This window comes from Carex rostrata, chromosome 1, assembly GCF_964058835.1.
Source record: "Carex rostrata chromosome 1, lpCarRost1.2, whole genome shotgun sequence".
Classification (NCBI taxonomy): domain Eukaryota; kingdom Viridiplantae; phylum Streptophyta; class Magnoliopsida; order Poales; family Cyperaceae; genus Carex; species Carex rostrata.
Window position 1 is genome coordinate 3,972,471 of NC_135918.1, and position 12,541 is coordinate 3,985,011.

Below are 12,541 nucleotides of genomic sequence, written 5' to 3' on the forward strand. Positions count from 1 at the left end.
TATCAAATTAAAGAGGTTTCAAAAAATCACCAAACATATAACTAAATCAAATTCTAAATTCACCAAAACATACCAGTACGTCACTCTTTTTATAGGACCTATACACAATAGATAGAGAAATTGATTAAGCAAAAATTTATACGGGAATTGATTTGAGAAAATACTATTGAAATTATCAAGATAATCCCTTTATAAATTTCTACGGGGAATTGATTTGAGAAAATACTATGAAGAACCTCCATCAGTTAGAACTGAAATTGGTGAAAATTTGTACCTTCTCCTGTCATAGTCGAAGCAATATCGGTGCTAGCAGCTCTTCTGCTTGAGTTTTCTGTACATCGGCTTCTTTCTCCCGCCCCCACTCAACTGTCCTGCGCAACTATTCATTCTCCTGCTAAAATAGACTTTGGAAAAGTGATTGACACGCGCATGAGAGAGAGAGTGTATAAGCAACGCGCACGATTTGAGAAAATGAAAATTCAATCGGGCCAAATAATTTTTTTCCCACTATTTTTAACTTAGACGGAAAAATTTTGGAGAAAAAAAATATTTTGAGGAAAAAAGGATCAGCTGAACGGTTCAAGGAAATGTGTAGCAAACCCATTTGTTTTTCCGTAGAAATTTTTCAGCTGAACAAGGCTTTTGAGAGCATCATCTCTAATATTACGAGAGTTTCTAATCTTATGTGACAGTTTTTAATCTAGTTTTAGAGATGTGAGAGAGTTTCTTGTTTAGAAACTATGTAAGAGAGTTTCTTATTAAGAACTGTTTATAAAATCGATGCTTGCTAAATGATTGACTGAATTTTTTTTTTAATTTATTATTTATATGATTTATTAGAAACTTTAAAATTAATTTTAAAAATATTAAATTTAAAAAATTTAGAGATGCTGTTAGTGTGGCCATATAAAGTGAAACGGAGCGTGGCCATCCCGCACTACACTCTTTTCTTCGCTTCGGCAGTGAACAAAAATCGGCAGAAAAAGGTATCGATAGAAGAGAAGCCGAGGGTATCGGTGCAATGAAAATCTAAGCGGCAACCTTTTCAAATCAAACTCTCGTCAAATCCGACCGGTTTTGACGAGAATTCGCTACAGCAAAAATCTCTCCCCAAGTCTCCTCAAACGAAATCAACTCCTATTTCTTGTTTTAACGGTGAAAGATTGCTTCCGATCAGACTCAATGGTCGCTGGCTGCTTGTAATGTGTTCTCTTCCTGCCCCTTTCTCTTCCAAACCTTTCAAACCCCATAGACCACTCCAATCCAACCACAGCGAAATCGTCCGACAACGAGGTAGAGAGGAGAACTATGGCGACTAATGGACGGAAGAAACGAGGCACCTTCCAGGGGACGACAGTGTACCTGTCGCGCAACCTGGTGGCACCGGAGATATACAGTACTTTGTATGATGCTCTTCGGCTCAATGGCGCTGACATCAGATCATGTTGTGACCCCTCCAAGAACTCACCCCTCGACTTCCACGTCATCTCCTCTCCTGATCATGTAGGCCAGCCTTTATACTCCACATTTGGTTGGTCAGGGGTTTAATGAGTTGGGGAAAAAGGGGGAAATGGGTTAGCCTGAGCTTGATTTAGCAATCTCAGTTAGTTTTCAAGCTGAAATTAATGGAATCTAATGCTATGAAATTTTAATTTTAGGAGAAGTTTGCTGATCTTAGAGCAAAGGGTTGCAACCTTCTTGGTAAGTTTCCACACTGCAACTAAGAGAAAAAAATGAGTTAAACTTAGATTTTAGGCATATGTATGTTTTATTGCTCTTAAGTTACAGAGAAATGACTTTGGCTTTAGAGTTGCTTGTAGTTTTTCTTGGTCATAATTTCTAGCCTTTGCTACTATTTCACAGGCCCACAATGTGTTCTCTCTTGTGCTAAAGAACACAGAGTTTTACCCAAACAAGGTTACACATGTTGTCTAGCAATGGACGGTGTCAAAGTAATAGCATTAGGTTTTGGAAATGACGAAAAGGTACATTTTGCTGACTGAAGTACTTATTCTTGTCTAATTTTTCAGCTTACATATTAGTAAGCTTGTCCTATTTTTCAAACCAATATATTGCTCTTTAACATGATACTACCACATTGTCTCTCTTATCATCTTCAGGCCAGGATTCAGGAACGGGTTAGTGCAATGGGTGGGCTATCACTGGATAAACTTTCTCTGGACATAGATTTTGCAATTGTGAAAAATGTTTTAGCTTCTAAATACAAAGTAAGAACTGTACCGAATATCCAGTAAATCTCATCATAATTGCAAATAACACCTAAACTCCGTAGTGCACAATAATTTATGTGTAGCAGATTACTTTGTTAATCAAGGATCGTTGTTATTTGTGAATAACCCAAAAATTTTGGGTACTTCTAGTACTTGCTAATAGGTGCTATTTGCAAAATTGAAACTGCTGTACATGGTTTTTGAAATTCTTTAATCATCCCTTAACATAGTTTCTCTATTTTTATGATGCAGTGGGCATTGAATAATCTCAAGAAACCTATAATAAGTATAACCTGGCTGGACCAGTGCTGGATGGAGCACCGGATTGTACCCCATGAGCCGTACCGGGTTCTCCCTTTCACTGGACTTACTATTTGTGTAACCAAAATTCCTATTGGTAAAAATATTAAATTTCTTCAAGTAAAAAATATCATTATCAGATGATTTGAGGTTAGGATAGGGCAAACTAAAAATTTGTGTGCTTCATGTCAGATGAAAGGAGACAGATGGGGAAGATGATTGTGGAGAATGGTGGCCAATACTCTGCCGATTTAACTAAGAAGTGTACTCATTTGGTTTCAGATATATCCTTTTGAAAGATGCGTTAAAACAGCTTTATTGATAGTTTAGCGATTCCTTTTATTCTATTAGCGATTTTTTTTATTAGAATTTTTTAGAATTGGCAAAGATTTTGTTGCTACGCATTCTGTTCACATAACTATTTTTTTTGGCCTTAGAACCATTGCAAATCTTCTTGGTTGAATATATATCTGGAGGATACTTTTGTGGTCTATCATACCTAAAATTATATATACTTTTAAATGGGTTTTACTTTTATCTTCTACTGGTTGTTAGTACTCCGTAAAGAATTAAGCTGAGAACATTACTGTTGGGTTGCTGAAAAGTTGATCCACTTCTAATTGAATTGTTTTGATGCCCAATGTTGTAAGCATTAAACAAACTATTTTATTAATTGCATCCTTGACATTTTCTACGGTGTTGGAGGGGATAAGTACACAGTTGCAAAGAAATGGGGTAACATACACATTGTCAATCGAAGGTGGATTGACATGTGTATTGCTAGAAGAGGTAGCAATTCTTTTTAAACATTTTAGTTGGCTAAACCTGCTTTCTTTTATCTCTGTATTAACTTCTCTGGCTTGCAATTTATTTTGGGCTATCAGTGGGCAAATTTGGTTTACTACTAAAATTTGGGAAGACTATCAGATCACATAAGAATTAGTAAATTAAACTAACTTATCTATATTCTTTTGTTTTCTTCTTTAATATAGCTTGTCTGGATGAAGCTGCATACCCTGTTACTAACAACCCCCCTTCTCGTACCAGCAGTGCAAATTGTTCCCAAAAGGATAAACTATGCCAACATCAAGAATACAAGACGGACACAATTGCACAGCATGTCCAGACAGCTACCAAAACAGTTGAACTTTCAGAATCTGGTCCCTCACAGAACGACTGTTCTTCCGTCCCCTGCACGGTTTTTGATGAGCTTGACAAGGAGAAGAAAGCAACTGATGACATAGCTGCACATGATTTGCGGGTGGCTGAGGATTCCGAGGATGACAACGATCAGTATCTGTCAAAGTGTAGGATTTCTTTGGTTGGTTTCACTGAGAAGGAGATGGCAAGTCTGGTGGCTCTTGTTAGGAAGGGTGGTGGAACCCGCCATAAAATGTTGAGTCATAGGCTGACTCATATCATTGTTGGTGCACCTTCTGAGGTGTAAGTTAATCCTGACATCCATTTATATGTTAATTTTGGTCTTAAGTAGATAATTTTGGTTTTTTTTTTTTGCAAATCATACAGCACTTACCTTCATCGCACAGAACTACCATGATTTATGTTTCTCTGAAAGCACTAATTTTGGTGGAATGTTATAACTCTGCCATATTGTTGGCCAAAGTCATCCTATCTGTCTTTGCAGGATGTGATTTGTCTATTTCAGTTTCTTTCTCATCTTTACACAAGTAGTTAATAATCAGGATTTTGGGCCCTCAGATAAATTAAGACAGAAAAATAAAGAAACGAAGGTAATAGGTGGGCATTGATCTAGGGAAGAAATCATTTGGTGTCCCAACAGAACCACATAGGTTAAACTTATCTGTGGAGTTCGGACGTATGTATCAAGGGAAAGGTGGTCAATTTTCAATTTCTTGTTCTACTCCAAAATATGTGTGCATTTTAATTGTTGATATATTTAGCAAATGTCCAAAAATTTCTGTGTTCTTTGCCCCAGTGATAAATAATGGGGTTTTCATATGTGCAAATTCTATCAATATTGTGCTGAATAATTCATGAGCTCGTTACAATGTTGGCCTAACAAGCATGGCAAGTCTATTAGTGAAAACTAGTAATTTTAGTATTACCTAGATTATTGATTTGTGATTTGTTTCTAGTAATGTGTGTAATATTACTTATGTACTTTATTATATTTGACAAAACAGTGAAAAGAAGGAGGTAAGGCGCTTAGGTTCTTTTGGTGTTACAAAAATTGTAAGGGCAGCTTGGCTGGAAGAATGTCACAGAACAAGAAGAGAAGTTGACATTTTGCCCTTTCATGTTGCTTCTGATCTCATTGTTGCAAAAGGTTCTTTTTTTACTGTACTAGTACGAGGGATTTTTGCAGCCATGACCTAGATATCCATGTTTTTAAGTAAATAATTTCCAAATTCACGAGCTTTTTGGATACTCTTTACGTGTGATTTCAGATACAACAAATGTAATAAGCACCATGTCCGAGATTTCAACTGGGCAAACTAATAGCTCAGAAATGGAGAGCTTGATTACCAGAAAAAGAACAAGGCAGAGTGTTGTAGATTTCGGCTCTAAACCTGAAAAATCAGATCGAGTTCGCGGTGCTGAGAGTTGCAGTAGCAAGGAAGGATCTAATAGAAAGTTTTCATATATATTCAATGGAAAAAGATTTTGTTTCTCTGCTTCATTTCCTCGTGATCGGGTATGGATGAATCATAATTGTTGTTTGAATAACTAATTAAATAGAGAGGTCTCCCAAAACTGAAAAATGTCATGTAGACCCTTCAAAGTAAAGATCATTGAACACATCTTTAGAAAGTCAGGAAACATCATGAAAAAAAGAAAAGATTTTTAACTGTTATCTGAGTTAGTACAAAAGAGAGGCAGTTTGGTAACTTTTTGACGGAAATTGAGGGAAGGGACATATGTGAAAATGGCTTGTTTCAGTACATATATCAGAATTATTTTTCATTTTGTCCCAGTTTCAATTTTACTTGGAATTTCTTTTTTTTTCTAAAACAATCAGAGAGGTGAGGTGATAGACTGGGTCGAAGGAGGCGGTGGTATTATGATAGAGGACCCAAAACGAACAACTGTCAATTTTCTTGTAGAGTGCCATGGTCTTAGTACCTGCACAGCCAGTACAAGCTCTCCTCCATGTACTGTTGTAACAACTCAATGGATTCGATCCTGTCTAGATGTAAGCAATAGGTTCAAATCATGTTTATTTCTCATACAATTCCGTGCATACTGGCAGTATTATATCTAATTAGGAGTGGTATTACTGTGGTGACAATAAACCTTACTTTATACCTCTTGTAGTACCTGTAATACCTCCACTGTACTTAATCAGGGCTCAAGAGTTCTACGGTGTTGTATAGGCAAGTACCCTTCTGTGTGTACCTATTAAACCCGTGATGCTCATTTTCTATTTTTTATGCTGTGCTGTTTTTTTTTGGGCTTCTAATTTGAATTGACCTGCACACATAGTTTTGTTTTGTTCTCCCTGGATTTTCACAAAACATTGTTTCTTTTTTTGAAAAAATTTGATAACAGTAGCATTTCTTCGGCTATAATACTTCACATTATCGTTATAAAATTTGCCAAGCGTAGTATACTGATTAAAATAGAAGCCCAACTGAACTGGTAAAAAGGACATGCTAGAATTGGTTGTAAAAGTATATCTCATCAGTGGAGTATAGTATACTAGGTGAGAAAGAAGTTAAACTGTGCTTTCTATTTTTAGTTCTTACTGTTTATTTATTTATCTAAAAGGGAGGATCTTTGCAAGATGTTGGAAGCCACATACTCTTCTCCCCTTTAAAGTGTCACGTCCCACTGCCAGGTTTTGAAAAGCTTAAGTTTTGTTTTTCTCTTTATGAGGAGAAAGAGAAGGATTTGTTGAAGAACCTGTGCTTCACTTTGGGTGCCAAGTATTCTAACAAGATTACCAAGAACACGACCCATTTGGTGTGCAAGTTTGCAAGTGGGCTGAAGTATGAGTTCTCCATCAAGCATGGCATACAGGCTGTTACCGCTGAGTGGATTTTTGAGTGTGTTGCAAAGGTCCGTATTTTTTTTTTTGAAAAATTGGCAAAAGACCTATTTAACTGTGGTGTTGCAGAAAGCCCCCTGCTATTTACTATTGTGAAGAAAGGATTGGTTACACTAATAAGAGTATTTGATGCAGGTACATAAAAAGTCTGAATTAGCTTAGAATGAGCATATTTGTATTTGATGCAAATATGCTAAGGTTAAAAAACTGATGATTTTTGAAGGTCAATTTTGTCATGTCCACAAGTTAATCAAATTGTTGAGTCAGAAAAATAAGGCATCAAAGACTTGATTACTTTTTTTGGCAATGAGATGGGGATTTTTCTAAAATAAAGGGTGGAGTTCCATACAATGAGGACATGAGGTACGGACATTTGTAGTTAAAGGCTTCAGCACCAATACTAAAAGGTGAGAAAGTTAATATAATATTAAATTGGCTTATTGTTCTCTTATATTTTATTACTTTTGTTCCCTAGGATGGTATTGTACCTTTGGATAAATTTCGCCTTAGAGCAATTACATCTCAGGAAAGAGAAGAAGGTTTATGCCCTGTGACACAATATCCTTCTCAGGGTGCTAAAGAGGTAGCTAGCCAAACCCAATTAACTAGTTGCTCGAAAGATAAATTAGGTAAGTTTTTGTTACTGTTCTTTTGAAATGTTTTTGTTACTGTTAACTCTTATCCTTTGGTGTTGGTCTTGTGCTTTTTAGTGTGAGTTGATAATGGTCTTATCCTTTTCCTTATGGCCCCAGTAGCTTCTTGGAATGTTCTAAGCCAATTGCTGTTGTTTTCTATTTCCTGGAAAGTTTTTATTTTTATTTCCTCCAAAGTGCTTTTATTGATTAACGTTTTGACAAAAACATTTGGAACTTAAAATGTATTTTCCAATAGTTACAATAGCAAACATATCCTTAGCATAATTACTTTTTAACTCAGCAATAGGCTTTTCTTTTTCTGATAAAAGATACGACTTGAATGAATCCAAGAATCCTCTGGTTGTTTGAGACTAGTGCGTGACCCATGGAGATGACTGTTTCTTCAATTTTGTGCTGTTTCGGAGAAAATTCTTCTTGTTTTGCATAAGTAATAAAATCAAAGCAAAGTAGCTCAGTAACTTGTTCTTGGAATTAAACTAAATAGAATGCACCAAAATTGAGAAAAGGCCGGTTTGAAGGTCAACTATTGGTCAAACATAATGTCAATTTACCACTTATCATGTCATAGGTGCCAATACAGGATGTCAACAATCAGGTATGCCCTGCAAAGTGAGAATGGCATTAGGGGGGTGGGGGGTGTTGATGTTGTCTATGATCTTCACTCGATATTTTATATTGATTAAAGATCCCCTTTCCATTGCTTCCTAGTTCGAAGTAGATAAATAATAAGGGGAGATCGAAATCCCCTTATTTGAGAATTTTGCCGTGGCATATTGAATTGAAGTTCATTCATGTTGTTAACAAAAGAAGTGCAAGTGAAGTAATATCTATTTTACCTTTATATGTAAGAGAAATGGAACTAATGTCCATTTTATTTTTACTTTTTTTAGCGAGAAATTTAGATGAAGGTATCTGTGAAGAGACAGAAAGCCTGAGCACCTCTAAAAAGGGGAAGTTAAGTGGTCAAAATGTTGCATGTGAAGAACCTGAAGTACCACCAAAAATACAAGGTAGTTCAGCTGCTGATCCTGATGTGGCAAAGGCCATAGAGGATCTCTTGGCGCAGTCTGCTATGGTACAGTAACAAACACCCACCTAACAAGTCACCTTTAAAATAAGTGGTTTTCACTTCCACTAATTGAATTTCTTTTGTAGATTCGGGACATGGAACCACCAGAGCAGCCTGGCTGTGAGAGAGATGTATCCTTTATTTCAACTTATTTGGATATATTTTTATGGGTTGAAATTAATTGACAACGGATTATCTTCATACCTTGACAACGCTTCCTAACTCGAGTCAAAATTTTAAAAAAATAATGAAGAAATTGTAGACAGGTTTTTGGCCTTATAAATTTGTATTGTGTCAATTTGAGTTGATATTCCATCAAAGATTGTTACACAAGGACCATTGCAAATATTAAGTTATTTATGAATAGCAGTAAATCTTGCATTAAGTTTCATCATTTTTCATGCTTAATAAATAAAGCATAGATGATTATGTTCTAACTGTCCGATTCTACAATTATAAGTTATTTTTTACAGTTGTCAAATTCAAGTTAATCTGCTTTCAATGGATTTTGACCCATTATTTATGCATATTTCTAATTGTCTTTTTGCATGTAAAAGCCTCAACTCTGCAATTGCAGACATTCACAACAGATAGCTTGGTTTCGGGCCAAGATCGTGAGAATACCTGCCCCATTGTTATTTCGATGAAGTATGCTTCTTTCTCACCACATTTAAACAGGAAATTTTTTGCTATTCCTTAAAAACTAGCAAATAGATGATTTTTGTGTCTAGAACACAGCCAACTGTAAATTGATGGAACACATATCTCAATTCTCATCCAATTGGTTTGATTTTCTTAACATTTTTGGCAACTGACCTTCTGTTTTTTCTCCAGGGCCCAGAAAGAATTTATAACAAGTGAAGCTAGAAACCCTGCCTATGATGCATTTAGCGAAACACAGACAGAATCCCAGGTATGTTTAAGCACCAATAATTTAAACATACAAAATAAATAAAACAAAAGAATTACATGACTGACCAGTAATTCAGTATTGGTCTGATAATGCTCTCTGGAGATGTGAAAGTGTTTGCCAGCATGAGTGTTCTTTAGCAGCGAGATGTATGACTTGTGATTACAATTTTTTGTGTAATTAGTTTGAATGTTTGTTGTAACTGTCTTTAAGTACGTCGAGTTGTCGACTAAGAGCAACGCTCTCATATAAATACTGTACTTGTAAACTAATTGAGTGGGTGAATATAAAATCATTTTCAAACACAAACAAATGCACCTGACTAGCATGGATCTCTCTTATACCCTTTATGCTGATCATCAATGTTCACTTTTATTTCAGGTTGTTGGATATGAAGAGGATTTGTCGGGCAGACAAAAGATAATAGACAGATTGCGGTTGCAAAGTTCAACCCCATTAGCTAAATGATGTGAAAAGGTCAAGTCAGAGATTATTTTAGAAGGCTAACAGTAACACCCCCAAAAAAGGTGTCCTACTTCACCAAAAATTTGACATTGACTGTATGGTAGCTTGGTAATTCTTTATTATACCCAATACTGTTAATCTTTGTTATACTCCCTATAGTTAATAAGATCGTGCTTGAAAGGACCGTACATTTCTTGTTTGCAGATTGAATGTGTTTCACGAGTGGAGCTGCGCTGTAGTTTCCAACTTTCCATGGATACAACATCTTTTGACTAACCTAAACTTTGTACTAAATGGGACGGGAAATTTTTATAAAATGTCCTGTTTCTTGAAAAACATCAAACAAAATATCATCCCTTTAAATTTATTGACAAAATACCCTTGTAGGACCCACATCTACTCTCTTTTCCTTTCCCTCCTTGAATATGCACCGTGACTACAATGAGAGGTTACAATTTTTAATAATACAATCTTTATAATTAGTCATTTATGTAATAAAAATATTAATTATTCATTTCTTATATTTCCTAATTTGTCTTTTTTATTTTTCATGCATATTAAATTCCGAAAAGCTTTATTTCTCCACCTTGGTCATTTATGTAATAAAAATATTAATTATTCATTTCTCATATTTCCTAATTTGTCTTTTTATTTTTATTTTTCATGTATATTAAATTCCGAAGTTAATACTTAATTATAAAACTAAGAATTAAAAAATTATAAGTTCAAATTATAAAATATTAAGTTTTTGTAATTTATCATTTAATTTCATTGTTTCACCTTTTAACTTATGCATATTTATAATTAAAATATTAAAGTAGACATCATTGTTGTGGGACCCACATTAGGACGAATGCTTGTATGTATTTATTTATCTTCAACCCATTATCACGTTAGGTGTTTAATTTCGACGTTATGCGGTAAACATGTAAAATTAATCGAATTTATCATTTTACTTACAAATTCCAGTTAATTCTTTAGGAGAATGTTTCTGTCTTTCTTTTCAACTCGAATAGTCTCTTCTAAATCTAATACAACGGATATTTAGCGAGGTATTTTTACCAAATACATCAAGAACGTTTTATTAATGAGTAGAACTAGGGTGTTCTTAAGCTCCCCAGAGTGTTTGGTACATGTAAAGTTTTTAGAATTTCGAATTAATTTTGTATAAAGTCAAGCGGTCAAAAAGTGTTAAAAAATAAACATATTAAAATTAATTTATAAAACATCTAATTTTGACCACTTGACTTTATATTAAAATAATTCAAAAACTTAAAATCTTTGCATAAAAATTTATCACTAGTGAAGTAGATGAATTTTAACGGCTTAGATTTTTCGTTTGAAACTGATATAATATATTTTGAAGTTAAGATTACTAAACACCTTGGTGAACTTAAGAACACCCTAGTTTTACTCTTATCAATATATCTGCTGATGCGAACGAACTTTTGGATTTCTCTTAATCAGTAGGAGGAGACTTAATTTTATATTCTCTATATAATGTAATTTTTAGTTATGATTGTCTACTGTCTGACTGGTCTAAAGGAAGACCATAGTTTTTCCTCCAATTTGCATATTTCGTGTTTTGCGAGAGTATTTTTGCTAAAATTTAAATATCTGTAACCTGTGATATGTAGGTGAATTATAGTACATTTAAATCTAAATTGGTTGTGAGTTAAATCGGTTCTTGTGATATGTGAACCTCGACTGTTCTGTACTTTATAGGTGCCTTTGCAGTTTGTAATCACCTTGAAATTTAATTCGAATATTTTTTTTTTGAAAGTCAGATTATTAAACATGAGAACTGAATAATTATAATTTTGTATTAAATAAATGAATAAGGATTGCCATTATTATAAAGAAAAATGTAACCTCCTCGATCTATTGTAGTCATGGTGCATATTCAAGGAAGGCAATGAAAAAGAGAGTAAAAGAGAGAGTGGATGTGGATCCCACAGGGGTTTTGACAATAAATTCGGAGGGAGGGTATTTTGTTTGATGTTTTCAAAAAGTAGAGTTTTTATAAAGGATGCTGATAACTGTCCTTGCACTCTCGTCTCCGCACTGTTCCTGCACATAACTTTCATAACTAACTTGGGGGGATCGTCCTTGCACAATTTCCTTATATAATCCGTATTGTTCCAGCACAATTTCTAAAGTATTAATACCTATGAATGAAAATATTTATATCTATGCATGAAAATTTTTATACCTATGCACAAAAATATTTATATCTATGCATGAAGTTTTTATACTTATGCATGAAAGTATTTTAATGTAAATAATTGTGTCCCATCCAAATTTCTCAAACTGTCCTTGCACTATAAATACATGTGGGGAATCACTCAAACTGGGGGGGGGGGGGGACCATACATGTTTCTAAAAAATATAAATATTGCCATAAGACCACAATACTTCATATTTTTTTTTACATATGACGTTGGATGACGTCTGAAAGTATTAATATCAAGTATTTAAAATATTTATACCTATGCATTGAAGTATTTATATGTAGAGGAGGGATAAAGTTACAACAAGCATTTTCTACATTTTCAAAGTTCAAAATCGTCGATCCAAACCGTTAGATGTGATCTCTACAATAAAATGTGCTTGGAGACCAAATTTTATATTTTTTAGAATTGTTTTACTATTTATTAAGATGGGTACAAAAACTAGTCAAATTCAGTCCATTGAATTTTGTACCCATCGTAATAAATAGTAAAAAAATTCCAAAAAATATAAAATTTGGTCTCCAAACACATTTTATTGTAGAAATCACATCTAACGGTTTGGATCGATGATTTGGACTTTGAAAATGTAGAAAATACTTGTTGTAACTCAAAAATTGTTGTAACTTGATCCCTCCTCTTATATGTATAT

At 34.3% G+C, this 12,541-nt stretch overlaps 1 protein-coding gene across 2 annotated transcripts; it reads left to right on the forward strand.

Annotated features, from left to right (window-relative positions):
* The first annotated feature begins 1,164 nt into the window (after window positions 1–1,164).
* Window positions 1,165–9,997, forward strand: LOC144552811 (uncharacterized). 2 transcript variants are annotated; one of them, XM_078300807.1, is made up of 19 exons: window positions 1,165–1,503; window positions 1,659–1,701; window positions 1,864–1,985; window positions 2,121–2,228; window positions 2,484–2,628; window positions 2,724–2,815; window positions 3,227–3,320; window positions 3,524–3,974; window positions 4,697–4,839; window positions 4,961–5,208; window positions 5,533–5,706; window positions 6,282–6,572; window positions 7,037–7,190; window positions 8,108–8,292; window positions 8,373–8,417; window positions 8,864–8,934; window positions 9,121–9,199; window positions 9,578–9,769; window positions 9,866–9,997. In XM_078300807.1, exons 1-18 carry the CDS (start codon window positions 1,309–1,311, stop codon window positions 9,662–9,664), a joined length of 2,727 nt encoding a protein of 908 aa, XP_078156933.1. In that variant the 5' UTR covers window positions 1,165–1,308; the 3' UTR covers window positions 9,665–9,769; window positions 9,866–9,997. The 2 variants fall into 2 exon arrangements, with proteins under 2 accessions (XP_078156933.1, XP_078156942.1); XM_078300816.1 differs by having other exon boundaries at window positions 9,578–9,723.
* Window positions 9,998–12,541: the final 2,544 nt, after the last annotated feature.